Source organism: Corvus brachyrhynchos, unplaced genomic scaffold, assembly GCF_000691975.1.
Source record: "Corvus brachyrhynchos isolate BGI_N302 unplaced genomic scaffold, ASM69197v1 scaffold26, whole genome shotgun sequence".
NCBI classification, from domain to species: domain Eukaryota; kingdom Metazoa; phylum Chordata; class Aves; order Passeriformes; family Corvidae; genus Corvus; species Corvus brachyrhynchos.
The window spans coordinates 6,885,879-6,905,688 of record NW_008239324.1 but is presented as its reverse complement, the minus strand read 5'-3'; the positions used below and the strand labels follow the sequence as shown (position 1 = coordinate 6,905,688).

At 40.6% G+C, this 19,810-nt stretch overlaps 1 protein-coding gene across 1 annotated transcript in view; it reads left to right on the top strand.

Annotated features, from left to right (window-relative positions):
* The window catches only part of SMPD3 (sphingomyelin phosphodiesterase 3), a 74,390-nt gene that overhangs the window by 41,113 nt on the left and 13,467 nt on the right, over positions 1 to 19,810 (top strand). Inside the window, exons 3-5 of the mRNA XM_017741014.1 lie at positions 44 to 170; positions 12,114 to 12,189; positions 18,694 to 18,849. Of these exons, the coding sequence (XP_017596503.1) occupies positions 44 to 170; positions 12,114 to 12,189; positions 18,694 to 18,849 (359 nt within the window). The remainder of the gene's footprint in view (positions 1 to 43; positions 171 to 12,113; positions 12,190 to 18,693; positions 18,850 to 19,810) is intronic.

Sequence of the window (19,810 nt, the reverse complement as noted above, 5' to 3'; positions counted from 1 at the left end):
AAGTTCAACCTGCGGCTACTTGTGCTGCTACCTATTTCTCTTCCATCATGCTCCTGAACGGATTTTTCCTTTTTCCCAGCCGCTATCCTGTTATGGATGCTGCCTATCACTGTTACCCCAATGGAAGAGGAATGGACTCCTTGGCTTCCAAGGGAGCCTTGTTTCTCAAGGTAAGAGGCTTTTTGAAGCTGTAAATATTGACTGTACATGTGACAAGTTATAAAGTTACATTGTTTTCTCATTTCTTTAGACCTCAAAGAGGCAATATTCAGATTGAGATTTCCTGGTATAACCTAATGGGTTATTGATATAACCATATATGGATTTGTGGCCTGTGTTAAAATGATGGATGTGTGTGAAATAATGATGGACTTTTGGAGGCAGAACTCGAGTATAATTTCAAGACTCAAAATTTGAAGTGGTTTTCATGAATTTCTTTACAGAAATCTTTGTAATAAAATGCGTAGATTCTAAGCTTCATAACGTGAGTACAGTACAATGGGCATTACTGTTGGAAACCAGCTTGTGCTCGTTGTGTGTTTGTCTGGCAATCAAAAGACAATCAAAAGTCTAAATGTCAGTATAATAAAACTGAAAGAATTGCAGTGACATGTATGGCTACGCTGCTCTTTTGCTTGCAAAAGAATTAGTAAGGAGAGATATGAAGAAGAGTAAACAAGACAAACGTGCCTGGGACACTGGGGAGTGCAGAGCTTTTTTGCTTCATTAACACAATTTACTTAATTTAACTAATGGTAGAGAGAACAGGAAGCCTGGGGTTATATGTCTGTAAATCATGAAAAGCAGAAATGAAAGTCTGCATGCAATGATTTGCTTTTCCAAGACTAGTAGCTGTTTATGCTTGATTCTTGGGAGAATCTGGCTGTGCTTTTTCTGAACTGGAACGTGGGCTCTTCTAATTTAATCAAGAATCAAAACATTTTGCCAGAGATCCAAGTCTGTAGACCCAAACCTAGAAAGATCTGAAAATCTCCAGAATACTGAATTTCAGATTTTGTGATTTTGTCACTGTTTGGAATGGGTTTGACTAACTAATACCTGAACATCTTTTCTAATATTGGCAAAGTACATCAGATGCTCAAATTATATGTTCTTTCTAGTCACAAGTCTTCAACAAAAGGCATTAAGAGCCGTTAAGGATATGGATTGTGAATAAGGATCAGTGGAAGGCTTTGTACCCCATCTGTAGTTTTTAAACAAAGCAAAAACTTTTGGTATTGTGGCTTGTGTAAAAAAAACCCCCACCCAAATATTAGATTTTTAGGTCTGATAATAGTTCAGTATTTCATATACGTTTGACATAGAGAAAAGCCAATCCCTATCTGAATACAGGTTTCCAAAAACTGGGTCTAAGCTCTCTGTGTTGCACTCTTATGTGTTTCTAATCAGCAACAATTTATTTTTTCATCATAAATTGCTGCAAGCAGAAAATGAACATAGATGTTGTGCAGTATAAGTATTTCTGGGGTCACAAAGACTACCCTTGAACATATGCATATATGGGGGATTAAGAGATTAAAACCAATCTGTTTTTAACTGCCCATTGCTGTGTCATTGATTTGCCACCCTGCTAGGCAGGCTGCAATGTCTCCATTTCTCTTGCAGAAAATTAAACCTCTTTTCAAGATTCCACTGGGATGATGAACTTAATTATGGATCCAAGTTGTTAAATAATGTTACAGTTGAGCAGAGAATAGAGGCCAATTATTATGAAGTTCCAAAGATGACTCCATTCTTTTAAATATAACAGAATTCTGCCCAGCCATAAGAATATTTTTCCTCCTGTCTGTGTCATTCTGGTGTAGGTTCTTCATACCTAAAATATTTTTCATTCTGAGTTAAGTCTATCTTGACATGAATTTACTTTCTATCCTAATTGTACATTAAATGACCAGTTGTACATAGGTCATTTCTTTGATGACAGCAACAACATAAAGTAGGAATAATTATTTAATTTTGTCTTTGAAATAAGGTAGGTTTAGAGGTTGTTTTTCTTGATGTGGTGCTTAATCAGCAGCTCAGTGGGTGTGGACTCCAGAGACAAAAACTACATACAATAAATAAAAGCCTGGTTTATTTTTGAAGTCAGGGAGAATCAATGCACTAACCTTCAGAAGCCTTGAGCTCTTCCACTGGGGTAGCAGGAAGCTGGCAGAGGGGATCAGAGCTCTGGTTGGCAGGTGTTGTTCTGGCCAGTACTCTGCCATTCCCAATGGACAGCCTATCTCCCTGCTTCCAGGTGGGACTTTTACTGGCTCTTACAGAATTTTGAATGTGTGTAATACCAGCCAGACCTACATTAGAGTTTCTCTGGTTTTGAAGAAAGCAAGAGAGCCTTGCAGAACAAGAGTGTCCTAATTGCTTCCCACTCCATAGTGGCATGGAGCTGAGTCTCTGTCCTATGCAAACCCTGGGTTTTTAAGTTCCTGATTCCTGTGGAATGCAGCGTTCCCATTTCTGAAGTAGAAAAGGCATCAGTTGAGTTTTGTTTTGGAAGGATTCTTATGAGGACTGTTCCCCTTACACAGCTTCCATATCTGAGTAAAGGAGCAGTTGTTCTCTGTGCTGATTAAAAGCCAAAAGTTGTGGAAAGCAGTTGAGGGGAGAAGACTCACATGTTTTGAAGATATGGATAAAGCCAGTTAGTGTTTCCACTCATGGGAAGGATGAATCCTTTATTCCAATTATTCTGAACCTTAAGAAAGACCCAGCTCTAAATTCAGAAGAACATTCAGAGAAAGAATCTGATTAATGTTTAATAAGTATGATTGTCTCCTTACTACAAATATAACTGTTAAGGAGATAAATTAAAGGTCTCAGAACTAAATATTTGAAGAAAGTTGAAATAATTTGAAAATGACAAAACTGCTTAGGGGGACTCTGTCACAAAACAGATCCCTACTGCCCTGGTTCAAGTGTTTTGCACGTTTTTTTGCTTTTGAATGGGTCCTGTTTCCAGTGAATAAGAAATGATTTTCTACTGCCCTCATCTTCCCTGCCCTGTCTTCACTATCTATATTGTAAAGTTCAGGTAGAGATTTGGAAGGATTTGAGAGATTTGCTTAGTCATACAAAATTATTTTACCTGAGAGACTTACAGAGCTCAAGGATTATTATTATTAGTAGCTGTAATAACAATCAGCTCTTACCTACAGCTTTTCATTCCTACATCTCAGAGTGCATGATGAAGAAAGGTCAATATCTGCTTAATAGAAGGGGAAACTAAAGTACAGGAAGGTAAAGTGATTTGATTGTGGCTTAACACCTAGGGTGTCACAACCAAGGAGCCAAGCTGGAAGTTACAGAGGCTTTTAATGCTGTTTCATGCTGCATAACAGCTATATGGAGACCTCTGCCTCTGTTCTCCTCCTAAGGTTGTCTCCCACAAAAGGTGCTACTGCTGGCATTTTCCTGACAGAGGTCAGACTGGTTTTTCCATCTGTTTATGCTGATGCTTTCCAGGTCAGGATAAAGACATGAGAATGACGTAGTTGTGAGGAGCTATTGTGTGAAGTCCATTTTCTGCAAGGCTGGAGGATTAATTTGCATTTAGCACTTGGAACTCCTCAAACTCTACTAGTGCTTCTAACTCCAATCTGAGGGTCTCATTGGCATATAAGAGAAACACAGTCACAGAAAAAAGCAGCATATATGAAGGGGGAAAATGTCACATCCAAGTTACAGTTTCATGTCTGAAGTGTTAAACCATTGTTCCTAGTTGCCATTAAAGACTCGGAGGAGAAGTTAGCAAATACAGAAATCATCCAATCCATTTTCATACTTTGACAGTCTGGGCCCTTGGGAGACTCTGCCGTGACTCTCTGTTCTAGCGTAGCATTTCACATTAATTTAAAACGCCAAAGAGAAGAGCCCTTGAGTCTCTTTGTAGGTTTTATAACTCCCATTGTCTCTGCTGCTGCTCTGCTGCAGATAGAGGTGGGAAGTGGGACTGGTGCAGATGCTGTGCTGGTGACTGGCTCTGAAGAGCTGGCTTGGACAGGTCTGTCTGTAACGTGGGGCAGATTGCAGTGGCCTCAGCTCCTCTGCAGCTGCTGGTTTGACACACACATAATCTTAATGCACCGTGGTTTTGATGGATTTAAAGGGAGTTATAAAATATGCATCCTTTTCAGAAACTGGATGTTGATTTTACAAATCAACATTGTCAAATCAAGTTTAGAAGGTGTCAATGAGTGCTGAGCAGAAATTGTGTAATGCATCACCTGTCTGTAATTTACTAGAAGGTGTCAAAATGTCAACATCCTTCTTTAGACAGAGGATTTAGTGTGGAGCCTTAGCTATGCTCTACCATGGATGCTGTGTAAGTTTTGGACAGTAATGCAACAAAACTGGAAAGCATCATTAACTTGACCTGGTGAGTTTGTCCATGTTTTCCCAGGTGTAGCCATCTAATAAAAACTCACTTCTGCTGACAAAATTTGCCTCTCTTATCCTTAAATTGTAATAGTTGTAACTGTAATGTAAATCTGAGATATCCAAGAGATGTAGATGTACAGAGTAGGGAGGTGAGTGAAAGAGGCATCCTTCTCAAAATGGCTGTTAACTGAGAGAGAGGTTTTGAAGGCTTCTTCCTCCCAATGGGACTGGGAGATACAAAAGTATGTTGTGTAGAAGGCTGTTCTTCCTACTGTTCCTAGTAGGAAGCTATTCTGGGTTTTGGCATCTGCCAAGAGAGTCAGTTTTAGCAAAAATAAGAATTCTTAGTTAAAACACAGTATGCGAACATAATGCAAAACTACAGTCTGATGTGGGAAGTTTCAACAGTTAATAGTGTTCCTCAAAACCAAAAGGAAAAAGAATTTCTTGTGGATTTTGCTAAATTTCTGGAAGAACTTGTGTTTAATTAATATTAATTCCTAAGGTTATTAACAGATTTACTTTTCAAATTCTCTGAAAATGAAGGCTGTTCTCAGGGAGCACAGTAATTGTGCAGAGAACGTGTTATTATTCATTGCTTAAAGGAAACCTAGCAACCTTTGCTTTGTGTGCAAAGCTCAACTTGTTTTCCAAAGAGCTGATATGGTAGTAACAGATGGTAGAAGGAACAGCAGCTCTGATTGTGAAACTGCTTAGAAGCACAATTTTTACTGTTCTCTCCTCTTGAGGAGCCTGCTTTGTGTGAGAAAATGAGGGCTCCCTGAATTAACCTCTGTGATTCTCCATTTTGATATTTCTGATGCCGGTGCATTTCGCTTGGGTAATGAAAGCTGCCTTTGCTGTCCCAAGCCAGCCCATGTGTGCTGCGGCTGGGACTGAAGGGGCAGCTGCTGAAGTTCCACGCTGTGTTGAGGGGAACCTTTTGGACCTCAGGAGTGCACAGGAAAGGGGAATGGCTGCTTTCTGACCCCAGTAAAAGAACACCTAGAGTTTTCAGTGGTTAGATTTTCTCATCCTTGATCAGTTGTCCAGTATCTACAGCTATCCCAAGATGTATAAAAGAAATGTCTAGTGCTGCTCATGCATTTATTTAGATTACTCTAAAGCTGTGACATTTAAGGCAGGAGGGTAACCTAAACATTTTCCATGTGCTGAGTTTCTGCTGTAAAATGTTAATGCAGGAATTGGATGGATTCCAATAAACTGACTGCCAATTTTTTAAAAAAAGAACAAAAAGACCCTACCATGGCACTGTACCATGTTCCTTCACTTTGATATAATTAATGTTATTAATCACAGTCCTTTCCCCCTTCATTAATGGGAACAAATAAAAACTGTTGTGCAGAATGAAATACAGATTTGAGAAAATGTGAGTTGTGGGCTTTATCCTCTTTAGAAAAGGAAGAGCCCTCCATTCGTGGCACCAGTTTATAGCCACTTTCCCTCACATATAAGCTGAATGAAGCCTTGCCAGATAACACATTCTGAGGTCATGGAACAGTAATTGTTGTCATGTGGCAGGTGGGAAAAATGGGATTCTGAAATAATCAAGTGCAAATGTAGCTAGAAAGAATTGCAGAGCACCAGACAATTTTGAGCTGACTTCTATAAAATTTTTAACTTCTTTAATATACTTAAATAACATGTTTATAATAATAAATTAGGGATTTAACTAATGTGTCTTCTTTAGGAGCTGCTACATATTTCTGAAGGCAAAAGGCAGAGCTGTTAAAGGACTGAAAATAAGATAGATCTTTTTGTACCATGTCTAAGCTAACCAAAAATACATCCTTCTTGGGAGTTATGACTAATCTAAGTCATCTCTGTGGGACAGGAATGTTTGAAGTGGGAATGGGAGCAGCTGCAAGTTCTCCTTGGCATCTTCTCTTAACAGTAACAGGAATGAAGACTTGGGCACAGAGTTTGACTGTTCCAGTCAGTTTCTTGATGCCGATTCTCCTGCTTGTATTGGAAATTTGCTGAAATTGGAAAAAAGTCCAGGAGCGGTAGATACAATTTGGAAGATTGCACAAATGTTGTACTGGAAAGAAAACAAACTGTATTTTCCATTTCTTTCTCTTCTCTTCCTCACTGTTTGCTCATTATAATTACATTGGATTACATAATGGCATCCCCAGTGCAGTGGAAACAGGGAGGGCAAAGCCTGTTACCAGCACATCTCAGAGCACCCACCCCAGAGGCCTGAACCCGGAGTGTGTGTGGAAATACCACTCCTTGCACATGCGCAGTTGCTTTATCCACGGTAATTCAGTTGAATCTCAGGCTCTTTTTAAGGCAGCTTCCCCTGAACTTAAAGAATATTGGCTACATATGGTAAGATGAATATTTCTGTGGGAGTAAGTCACTGTCACATCGACTGTAAATTCTGTTTCTGTGCCCTGCACTTACTCTCTGTCTGGGGTGTTCTACTTCCAACACAAAGAGTTACTCAAGGCCCCTGTGCAGATGATGTTCTTTACAAATGCAACGTTCATGGTTTTGTTTTTAGGGAGAGAGGGTTTTTTTCCCTCAGATCATGCAGGGGTGCTTTCAGCCTGGTTAGTTTTTCTTCATAATATGACCATCTTTAGTGTGGTTCCTGTCATGACTGTGAATTAATTTCCTGTAGAGCTCTGTACTTTGGTGACTTACCCTCTTCAGAAGAGCAATGCAGGGAGCAGTACTATGGTTCATGTTTATTTCAGTGGTGAAATTGACACCTTCATGGTCATCTGAGCAGATGAAACGGATGGTTTTGCTCATTTACAGCCCAAGATGCGATTAAACTATACTGGCTGAAGCTAGGCCGTGGAGATCCCATCTGCCTGAAGGAGTCTCAGTGTTACAGGCAGGTTATTTACCTTTCCCAGATCTGTCTTTATTGGCCACACAGAGATTCTGGGGTGACAGACTTTGTGAGGAACTTCTTCCAGGAGTATGCCAAAATTTTAGCTCTCATACCAGGATTTGCTTCCCCTGCAGAGAGGGGCAGTGGTATATGCTTGGACTTTTATGTAAATAACTCCTTTGTTTTGGAGGGTACGCACTTAAGAAACTATCTACTTTATTTTGGATTTTTTTGAATGGCTCCCTCCTGGCACTATGAAGCCTCTAGAAAATGTCACTAAAGATTAAGTTCTACTCATAACAAATATTTTGGCTTTGTGTACATATTATTGGTCAGTATTTGAGACTCTAGACTGGTTCTTTAATCAAGTGAGATTTCTCATGCACAACTCAAATTTTTAACCATTAAAAGCATTTCCTTCCCAGCACTGGATGATTTACTAACACAGCAATGACCTGTTTGAAGCTGTTTTTCAAGGTGGTAAAGAAATGCCCCAGTCTCAAGGTAGCATTCCCATGGGTTTTGTTTAAGTATCCGTTGATGCTTCTTGACATCCAGATGTGATAAAATTGTTTTGCACTGCTGGAACAGATGTGTGTAAATATAAACTCTTAAGAGACAAGGTATTTGTCAAGCTTGCAGCTTTGTATACTTACTATGCTACCATATGGGAAACATGAGATGTGCAAGATTTCAGTTAGCTCAGGAAATTCCCATGATAGCAAGCAGTGTGATTGAATTTAAAGTTATTTTCCCTTGCTGTAGCTCTAAAATTTCAGCTCTTGCTACCCATCAGTTTTCTTTTCCCTGTCAACAAGAATCTTTCTGCCATAACCTTGTTGGCTTGATTTCTTTCATGAGCAGTTTATTACCTGATCCCAGTCTCAGTGGAGGACAGACCACTCCTCAGTCATACAGGACAAGCTTTTGCAAAACAATTCTAGGAATATACCCATTGTTGCATAGCACAGCACAGTCCCAGTGTGGTCTCTCCAACAGATTGCACTAATGTGCCACGGCATTTAGATGAAATCTTTTAATAAAAAGTACTTGATGTCAAGTACTTTTGTGTGCTTGACACAGCCAGTACTTGGAAAACAAAAATTCAGAGTGATCAGTTTTGCACTTACTTATTTAATTTACAGATAGGGGACAAATATAAATATGTAGCAGCAGAAACTGGCATTTTGGATTCCAAACACACCCTTAGTAGGATTTCCCCCTTAAGGAAAAAAGTCTCTTTCCCATCTGTAATGAGCTTTTCATGTCCCCCTCCCAAGAGCAAACAAAATGTAGCGGTCAGTGGTGTAATAGGGATCTGAATCCACTCTTAGCTTCTCAATGTTTCACTAATTTGATTATTACAAATGTAGTGAGAATTGGAATTTATCTTGCATATTTCAGCATAATTTTGAAAAATGCTAATTTTTTATGTGAAAATTGTATAACTGGGACACCTTATTAAACCACAAATAGGTTCTCTCAGTTTTAATTTTCCTCTAGGTAACACTAGAGTTTAACAGGTTATCACATACCTTGTTCCTCCCGTAACAATTACCCAGTTTTAAAACATTGGGACCTTATATTTAGATATTATCTTCCTGTACATTTCCATACACACAGAAAAGCAGCTTGTGGCACAACTGAGACTGGCTGATGATTTTTAGAAAGCGGTATCTGAAGTAGGTCCCTGCAGAAGGATGATTCCATAAATGTGTTATTGACACACAGCTACCAATGTAGAGCAGCTGAGGTGAACTCAAGTCAGGCTTATGGTGACAGAGCCACTTTGGCTTATTTGTTTACATATACTTTCTTTGTGTATGTGACTGTAGAAGTTTCTTCTGTGTTAAGCAGCTAAAATTATATTTGTGAAGTGCTGACTTGGTTTGGTGGAAGTAGAGCCTTCCTGCCAAGATCCACGTTGGAGGCTGAGCTGAAGGCTCAGTGTTGTCTTCCTGTGACGCTGCCACGTCGCTGCCCCGGCCGAGACACCACCATCTAATGTACCCTGGAAAATGCAACAGTCTGAAATAGCTACAGTACTTGGCCACACAAAAGAATGTTTTTATGCAGAATTATAGGGCTTGGAATATTTCAGAGGTCAAGTAGGTTTCCCGTCTGCACAACCCACAGTCCTTGTCCATCTGAGAAATACCAAATTAGACTGAATAAAGAGATTTTTCTTACAATTTTACTTCAGATCATATTTAATACAGTAGTGCCTCTATTGTAGCTGGGGAACTGACTAGGAGGCTGCAAAGGTATTTGTTTACTCTCCTAGGAGTTGTCACAAATATTTGCCTCCATTATGATTATACACCAAATATATTCTGTTTAGTGGTTTCCATCAGTACTGCCACTCAAAAGAAACTGCAAACCCCTAGAAGTTAAAAAAGCTGGAGGAAATGTGAAATCTGGGAGACGAGCTGCTTTGGATGCACTTCCATACTGGCACTTTCCAAGGAAATTCTAATTATGTTAAGGTCTTCAGCTCTTGCTTTTGAGCTTTATTTTTTTAATTAGCAGGGTGTTTATGAAAGCCCCTCTCCTTTCCCCATGGGACTGTGTGTTCCAGCAGAGCCCTGGGGCACCATCCCTGTGGGCATTTGTGGCGCTTAGCCCCCTCCATACAGCACAGCCAGGCTTTATCCTGGGCCATTTCTTGCCATTCTTTGAGAGCAAAAAATCCCAAGTCCATTTCAGCACAGATCTGTGCACACAGGCACACTGAACAATACATATTTATTTATGATTAATGGAAATTAGCGTGATCCTATACACAAGTTGGTTGAGGAGTACAAGGCCTTGTCAGGCACTCTATTAAGGCTGCACAGGAAATTCTAAAGCCAGTTTGAGTTGACTTCTTTTTCTCAATTGGGCTATAATTTATGTTTGGATGTTCAGCTTTTGGACTTAAATCTTTTATGCTTTTTGAATAGAAACACTGAAATGATTCCATCTACTTTAGTCAATGAGGGGATTATAAGACTTTATGTGCAGTATTTTCCTTCCAGGGTTATGGAGGATGACGTTGAGAGGCGTGTGACATCCACACTTGTCCTCTGCTGCAGGAGACACTGCACATTTGCAAACAAGTGGAGACTTTTTATAGTTTAGGATTTTTTTTGATTGTGTTGAAGAGAAACCCTGGTTTTGAATTACTAAGTTTGGAAAATACAGTTCATACACCTGCCTGTCCTAGACAGTAAAGGAAATAAACTGGTTTCCACTTTTCTACTGGAATGGCATATGTTGCATAAAAGAGTTGGAGAGAAAGCTGCTTATGATTCAGCAGTGACAATGAGATGTTCAGGCAGCCTGAGGGAGGAGGGAGAGGTCTGTGCAGTGCAGCTCCTGCAGCAGTCCCTGACAGCCATCCAGCAGAGCTGCCCATCCTCTGAGACTGCTGCAATCTTGTGAGTTCAGGAGAATCTCCTCCTGTGGGGGTGGATGCACCAGTGATTGCCTGTATTTTCCTTATCTCCCTCTGGCTCCCTGAAGCAGGTTAGCTATATGAGAACAGCAATAAGAACACCATCAATAACTATTTGTAAAACTGTCTAAAAAAGGACTGAACAGACTGAGGACAGAATAATGCCAGTTGTTCATTACCTACTCCCCTGGCTGGCACAAACCCTCAAAGTTAACAAGGCATTGTTAAGTACAAATGACTTCTAAATTCACTTACTGCAAAGCCACCTTTTCAGTTATAAAATGAATCAGATGGTCCTTGAATACCTGAAAAACAAGAAAACCACCCAAGCTGACAAAATTGTGTCCATATGAAATGGAGCTCTGCTTGTTATTTAGAGGTGTCAGATAAAATTTGAGCCTAGCCTTGTGAAGTAGAGTCATCTGTGGCGGTGTTTTCTGAGCCCTGGGTACAACTTTCCTCTGCGGGCATTTTCTTTAATGCATGCAGTGTTGCCACATAAACTGTCAACAGGAAAACCATACAGTCAAACTAGTTTCTTGCCACAATCCAAAACTTGATCCCCTTATCACTGGGAATTTTGATTTGCAGCTAAGTCCTGAACTAAGCCAAAATCCTCAATAGAGTTGGAAACCTAAACCAGAACTTGATTCTAATTTGCCTGTGTGTCTACTCGCAAGTACATTTTTAAAAGATTGTAGCTTATGATATAGATGAGGAATTATGCTACATTCCAGCTTCCCTGGAAGCCCTTCCTTTCTGTGTGTAAGAACAGGACCTCACATATTGTTTTGTCTGCTTGACAGGCATGGGGGCTGGTGCTGTGAGCTGAAGGAAGCAAACACTGCTGAGGCACCGCAAGGCCCCCAACACCTTTGTAGGAGAATGTAAAAAATCCATCAAAATCCAACACTTGCTGTGGAATGGAGAAAACATGATCAAAACTAATATTTATTTCATGTTTCATCCTTTTCCCTAGATGCCTGTGGCATTTTTTCCTTTTACATTCTAGTCATACACAGGTACCAAGAATCAGGCTGCTGGTGATTAGTTTTATAAGGCACTTGAGTGGTGGGCCTGAATCTTACACAGGAACGAGAGCTGGGACAGGGAACGAGGGGCACTGCAAAGAACAGGAGAAAGTAAGGGTTTTGTATGTGTTGCAGATCAAAATCAAAACATTGAACATGTTAATGTGCAAAGGGGCTGGCCACAAGCCCCAGTAAGACCAGTAAGCCCCAATAAGACCAGTAAGCACCAGTGTGTGTCTCTGGTGGTTTCGTATTTATGTCTGTTTTCAAAAGGGAGTTGGAAAGAGAAAGAGTGGTGAAAAAGGCTACACAGATGGGCTTGGAAGTAGAGTTGTATGAGCTCTTCCATTAATCACCTTTTTTATTTCCTCCCTTCCAGGTGCAAGTGGGAAGTACACCTCAGGACCAAAGAATTGTGGGATACATTTCCTGCACTCACTTGCAAGCTATTGCAGGTACTGTCCTAAGATTCATATCTAAGTTTGTCACTATTTCCAGGCCTGTGGTGGAATTACTGTGCACAAGGAGCCAGAGTGTTGCCCCTCCTGTGTTTCTGAGTGCAGCATGTGTTGCAAAGCAGGGTAGACAAGTATACCCAACCCTTCACATCTTCAGTCCCAGAATAATTATCATAAGGCACAAACAAAAAATGTCCCTTGGGAACTTTGCTCCCTCTTAACCAAATACTGGTATTTTAGAAATACATTACTATCATTGTTACTCAACAACATTTAATAACCCGTACTGTGAGTATCAGCATATAAACAAAAATTTCTTTGTACATAACTGGGGGATAATCAGAAGAAACATATTGGGACACTAATTCTAGCTGCTGATTTCTGGTGGAAAAAGCCAAAATTCTCTGGCTTTTGACCTGCAAATTTCATCCATAAATGATTAGCAAGTTAATATACTCACTGGAAAATTCTCTTGGTCATACGTTTAAAAGCAGTTCTGTAGTTAGAGTAGGTGTAGTAATAGAAGCCAAATATACAGACCTTTACTTTGAGTATGATCAGCATTTTATTTAGCCAGAGGGTTGGATTTATGTTGGGATATGGGATGTTCATTTATTTAACATGACTGTGATTCTTGTAATCCTGGCTGCTGGAAGAAGGACAGCCCTGTCAGACTGGCTGCTGACAGCCCATGTGCTGGGACCAAGGCAAGGCAGGGCTGCACGTGGATGGTGGAGCTTTGCACCCGTGTGCTGAGCGTGTGGCAGCATTCTGCTGCTCCATCCCTGCCTCAGTGACACTGGGACTTGGGAACAAAACTGCCACTCCCTCAAGTCCATTAGAGAGACTGGATGGTTCTAAAAAAGATTAATGAATTTTTCAGCTACTTTTTAACAATGCAACATCCTTCTCTGCTTTTCTATTTTTAACTTACAGTAATGTACTGTGAGATTGCTCTTGTGGAGCTGAGATTTATTGCTTTTCCAGTTTAGTTTAGTTTTTTGGGTTTTGTTTCTAGTTTTCAGTCCTGTTCCTTTTTACTACCTAGTCATGTATTCTCGGTTAGTCCTTGATAACCACATTGTGAAATCCCTAAAATACTAAAGAGGAAGAGGGGGGAGGGAAGAAGAAAGGGGAAGTAATGTTCTATTTTCACAGTCAACCCAAAGTTTGTTCACGGGTAAAACACAACCTTTTCTTTTCCTGCTTCATAGTTTTAGGTTTATCTGGTTCAAACTACATTCAAATAGAGCAGACAATGCTTTAAGAGTCTGTCCCTAGATATATCATATTTGTTTATGTAATGAAATGGAAAACTAAAGTTCGTAAGTTTGGCAGAGCTGTGCTTTCTGATTTGCATCATTTGATTGGTAACATTCACACATTAAACAAATTATCCAAAAGACCAGTTTAACGATGTAAAGATGTGTATCTATAAAACCAAGCAGTGTTTAAAAGGTCAGCCATTTAAATCATCTTGTCATACATAGCTGAGTACAACCTGGTTTCCCTTCTAGGATACATAAACTTACACTTGACAGTTCCAATACTTACATAAGTATAAAGTGAAATGATCCAACTGCTTGTGATCAGGGACCAGCTACTAATGCTTTTCTCAAGGGATGTGCTGGCTCAACTCTCTTCAGAGCAACTACCATTTGTTCAGACCTGACCCTCAACTTTTTCAAGAAACTTTAGAATTAGATGTAGCTTTTCTTCTCAGGTCTCTGCCTGATACTGGTTGCTGCTATGCAACTATTTCCGCTGTGGATATAGTTGCATTTCAGTGACAAATGAAGGGATCCTTTAATGAGATTTGATGTAGTTATTTTCCATGGGGCTGTTAATTTTACATGGTTCTTTTATGCCGTTTGATTAGTCAGTGATTAATGTTCTGGACAGGTTTTGCTGCCTTGAATCCACCCACATCCCGAATCCTGTTGAGTCACGGCTCTCAGACACCCCACCAAGCCATCAATGCAGAGTAAGCCTCAAGCTACTCCAGCCCCAGCCCAAAAGATGTAGCCTGCTGGATGCTATCTCATAACCTGTTCACATCCCTGCTCTGCATTTAGTGTGAATGTAGCCACTGGCAGTCTAGCTGCTGGGAACCCACACTTTTCTAGCCCCAGTTTCAGGTACCCAAGCCAATGCAGAGCTGAAGCAGAACTCAGCACTGAGAAAGCTCTCTCAGTGTTTCAAATTGTGCAATCAGGAGTAACTCCTGTGCTGAGCATCCCTAGGCAGTGATTCCACAGATGTTTCTGAGGTAGCAAAGCCTGCATATCCACACCAGGGCAGGCTGTCCTTCCCTCTCCTCTCAGCTGTGCTACCCCAGCTGTCGAAGGCTGCACTGTACCTGACTGGGGACCTGACCTAGCTGAAAAGTAACCCGGCAGAATAAAAGGGGGCTTTGTTCCTTTGGGTTTTTAGGTGGTTTGTTCTTACTTTGGTTTATTTTATTTCCTCAGTCTACCCTGGATTAAGTGTTCCAAGTGCAGGGGTCTGCACATAGTCAGGTGTGACACAGCTTGTCTCAGAGCTGAACTGAAGCCTTTGGTTTGTGACATGGAAACAGTTTTTCTTCGTGACTAGCCTTTACATCCTACACTTTGCAAGTCTTTTTGCTCTTCTTCCCCAGGTTCCCTGACAGTACATCCCATACTGCAGCACCTCCACTAGATCTTTTAATTTCCTGCGACTAGGCCTGTATTTGCTTTGTCCTACAACCATAGTGCTCCTTCCAATGTCTTTCAGAGTAGGACAGAACAGTCAGTGTATAGTACTTGCCTGAGTTCTAACTGAAGCCAGGGTTTCACTCAAGTGTTTTCAAAGTGAATGGAAAGGGCAAGTATGATTATTCTACGATGAACAAAGGTGAAGTATTTATTTATGCTGGCTGAAGTTCACCATATTACCCTTTCATCCTTCCACAAAACTTGAAGCTGAAAGGAGCTTTCAGAGAATTTGGAGATGATGACTGCAGGAACCAGTCACAACACAATTATGTGCATTTTTCCAGGCCAGTTCCTGAAGAAAAGAGTGCAGAGGAATTAGCACAAATCTGTATTCTCTGGCTAATCCCTGGAGGCAGTCAGATCACTGATTCTATCTGAACATTTAAGAAGTTGAACCTTTGTTGGGAGATACTACCTAGTTCTCTTCTGTTAATATTTACTGATGCTATTTCACTTCAGGAGCAGTTCCTGAAATGTCTGTTCCCCTGAGTGTTCTGGATGCAGCTTTGGCTTCTCTTCTACTTAGGTGTCTGATGAGTTCACTTATCTTCATCTCCAAAGCTACTGATCATTGGGAGATGCTGAGACTCGGGTCTGAGTAGTAACTTTTGCACGTGGATACATGCAGTACCTGCTGAGAGCTGCAGTGAGCTGGATAATACTAATCTCAGAAAACAGTTACATTCAAGTCATTCATTAGAGGGATTCATTAGAGGGATTCCATCTTGTGTCCTGGAAATGTAGCTGACTTCATGCCCCGGCTCCCAGTAGTGCTCTGAAGAGCAATTACTTCTGTGACCTCTAGTGGGGATAGTCAGGGCTGCCGGGCTGTCACAAGTCCTACACTTTGCTAAAGACAGATGAAAGTCATGTTCCCAGAGCTCCAAGGCTACTGCTTACCTGTCGAGCCCTGAGGTTAAAAGCTGTACAGGGCTGTTACAAAGGCTCAGCATCCTCAGAGAGAGCTGTATGTCACTGTGCAGTTAATGCTTTTCTAGTAACAGCAGTGCATCTTATCAGACACAACCTCATTTTGCCTGCATGTCTCTTGTTTTTCTCAAGATTTTTCTGTTTTGGAGAATGTTACTTTTGTGTGTTTCAGTCAAGCAGTTTGCTATATTTTTCACGCTGATCTAAGACAGGTTGCTGCCTGAGTTTTATGCCCATGTGGTAATGGTCCTGTTATTTTATTTCTCATTTGGTGAAGCCATGCCAGATGGATAATTCACAGAAAATGAGTAAAAAACCCTTCACCATTAAGGAATGTAAAAGCCCATCTTAGAAAATGAAGCAATTTATGTAATTGGGACTTTGTGGGGAACGGGATTTTACTGCATTCTTGTCAACAAGCACAATGCTTAAAAGTTATGTTATGAGGAAACAATGGCATGTCAGAAGAAAGTACAGCCTAAGGAGAGGAGACAGGAGAGGAAGATTCAGATGCTGCAAAAGGAGGACAGTCCATGAATTTGGATAAGCTTCACCAGGAATGAGAAACCTGGGACATCTTCAGGAGGAGAAAGCTCTTGTCAAAGTGTAAATACCTGATGGGAGGGTGCAAGGAACATGGAGGCAGCCTGTCCTCAGTGGGGTCCAGTAAAGGGACAAGAGGCAGTTGGCACAAACTGAAATGCCATTTAAACAGAGGAAAATGGTTTTCATTGCATGGATGACGAAGCACCAGGACAGGCTACCCAGAGGTTATGGAGTCTCCCACCACAGAGATTTTCAAAACCTAACTGAACAACCTGCTGTAGGTGACCCTTGCTTGGGCAGAAGGGCTGGACTGGATGATCTCCAGAGGTCCCTTTCACAAGCTGATACATTCCATGAATCTGTAATTTTGCCCCTATCTTGATCTAAGCAGAATGGATCTGTTAGTCACGCACACCTTTTGTAGTGAGTGTCACCTGCTCCAGGCTCTATTTATTCCATGTGACCTATTTGCTGTGCTTTTGTTTAGCTCCATCTTCACTGTAGGGCTTTCTTGTGCTGTCATAGCAAGGGGCTTTCCCAAGAGTAAGTTGGTCTGGATTTGTGTCAAGCTGTGTGAGTCGGGTACTATGTAAACCTGAGGTACAAGTAACTAGAAACTGTAGGTTAGGGAATAGATCTGGGAAATGCTTGCATCTGCTTTTATATTACAGCCCAGCTGGTAAAGGTTTATTAGGAGTAACACAAGCAGAAGAAAAAGATCAGATTTTTTGCTGTTGGAATTACCAGCCTGAAGAGATGAGTCAGTGTCAGAACCTACTTAGAACCCTCCTTCCCTACTCATGGTCTTTTCAATATTTCTTTTAATTATTTAGTATTGTGTCAAATAATCCTTGGTTGAACATTTCTGATTCTGTTTGCTTTTAACTGTTGCTTTAACACCTTCCTGCTCACCCCTGCCCTGAGATGTTGTTGAAATTCCAACCCTTCACAGGGTAATAGTGGTTGGAAGGTGAAGTCCTAATGAGACTCCAGGACTCTGGAGTCTGTGTGTACTAATGCAGTAACAGTGCTAAGGCTGCAGAGCTCATTTTTTAAGAGTCCCTAAAGAGTCCTGGTGACAGCTGCAGTTGAGATGAGTGATTAATAAACTGTGAGGGTGTAGACTTAAATATTCACCATCTCCACAGTGGCCTCTAAAAGCAGCTCTGGACATACATGTTTTAAATAGGTTTTACAAAGTAGTAAATTATGTGAAAGTAAAATTCTACTCAGACTAAGTAATTTTGGGTTTACTGATTTTCCTTCTGATTCTGGCATTTGAAGACAAATCTTTTACTTTGAAGAAAAGTAATGTTCTGACTTGATATATCTTTGAAAATCTGGAACAAGCAAAATTATAGCTGTTAACTGTAGGGACAGTGAAAATGAAAAGGGAAGACAATATGGTAAAGAATTGTTTCTAGAATGTATCTATCTGCTCCTTTGCCCACATCAAAATGATTTGCTGTAATCATTGTAAGAGAGAGACAGGAATCATTTTTTATTAGACTTCATGTCACCTAATGTGCTTGAAGTTAAGTGTGGTTAGTTGCTGTAATTAAAGAGCTATTTTGTGTGTCAGATGGTTCCATTTGGCAACCAATCAATCTCAGCCCTTTCATGTAAAACATCCTGGTGTAACTCCCCAGAACTGGTGAAAAGAATCTAGTTCTTTATTTCTGAATTCCTGCCTACCTAAACCTGCTTCTAACACGTGCCTTTAGAAATATGAAAAAATACTTTCAGTTTAGGCATTCTTACGTGAACATAAATAGAACTCATCCTCAGATGGACTACTACAGTATAAGTAAGATGAATTTAACACTGATGTATATTTACTATTTACACTTGAAAGTTAAACTTTTCATTTTTAAAAATTAGAAAGCAAAGCAAGATCAAGTGATTTACCCCAGAACATACTGTGTAGTTCTGCCTGAAGTAGGATTTTAACTCTGAATTTCTGGTTATAAATGTAGTGCATCAGATTCTCCTACAGCAAGAGACGTCATTTTGGCTGGTTTTCTGCAGCACAGGGCACTTCTCATTTCTTCAGATGTGACTGGTTCCAGAAGGAGATACTTAAAACCATCGAAAAGTGTTGTTCCTACTGGACTTCCTAACAGGCTAAACACTATGAGTGCACTTCTGGCCACATAATTTCTTGTCTTGCAGCCTTTTTCTCAGGAAATTGGATGTCTGCCAATAGCTCAGCAACTGATACGTGGCTGAGTAACATTCTAGAAGGAGGTCTCACTCCTTGTTTTGGTTGTTTGTCTGTTTGCTGCAGGAGACACTACTGTTCGATGTGAGCAACTGGATATGCTTCAAGATTGGCTGTCTGAATTCAGAAAATCTACCTCCTCCTCCAGTACAGCCAATCCAGAGGAGCTGGTGGCTTTTGATGTACTCTGTGGAGATCTCAACTTCGATAACTGCTCCTCTGGTAAGACAAGGTTTGCCTTTTCCTGGTGTCTACCAGTCCTGAAAAGGAATAGGAATGTTCTTGATCCCTGTGGGTTATAGCAGTATATGACTATATACTAAATTATGACTGGCTTTTGCTAGGAAAAACTTAATTGCTACAGACACTTCTAAAATAGGTATGAGCTTTAAGTGTCAGCTACTCCCCTTGGCTCATCCCATGAGCTTTGTGGAATAATTAAGCATGATGGGTTTTAAGGCACAAAGAGCAATAATTTGTGACTTGTGATAGCAATAATGAGGACAGATACAGTGGTTTAGCTTCACTTGAATTAGGTAGACACTTACTGTCCTACAGTTTTAATTACTGATGAGAGACATGTATGCTATGGGATTTTTGTGGAGAAAAAGTAGTAAATTCATGCAGTTAAAAATAATTTAGTAGTACATATATGCATAGGAGACTAATACTGCAGAGAGAATTCAACATTGCTGAATCAATCTTGGAAAAAAATTAACTCCTGCTATGTACTTCTGGGTTTTTTTAAAGAAATTTGTTTTTTCTTTTAATTGAATGCTGAGGGTACTAGAAAAAGAACTCCACAAAACCATAATTAATTGGTGGTGAGTTCACAGAGATGGAAGCTTTTTCCAAACATGAATATTATGCTGTGTTAACAGTTAAATTGCCAACATGGAGTGCAGAGCGTTGTGTCCGTGTATCCTCTGTGCCTCCCTGCTCTGTCCAGCTCAGGCATCCAGCAGAGCTCCCTGCTGGTGTGGAGCTGGCACATGGACCAGTGGCTGGGACTGAGGGGCCACAGCTGAAATGCTGTCACAAAGAGCACAGGGCAGGTCCAGGGAGGGGGGACACAGGGACAGTGCCCAGGGGAGCTCAGGCTGCAGCATCCAAAGTGAGATTCAGCAATTCAGATCAGGGTTTGTGGATGAACAGGTGAATTTGGGAACAGCAGCCAGTGGAT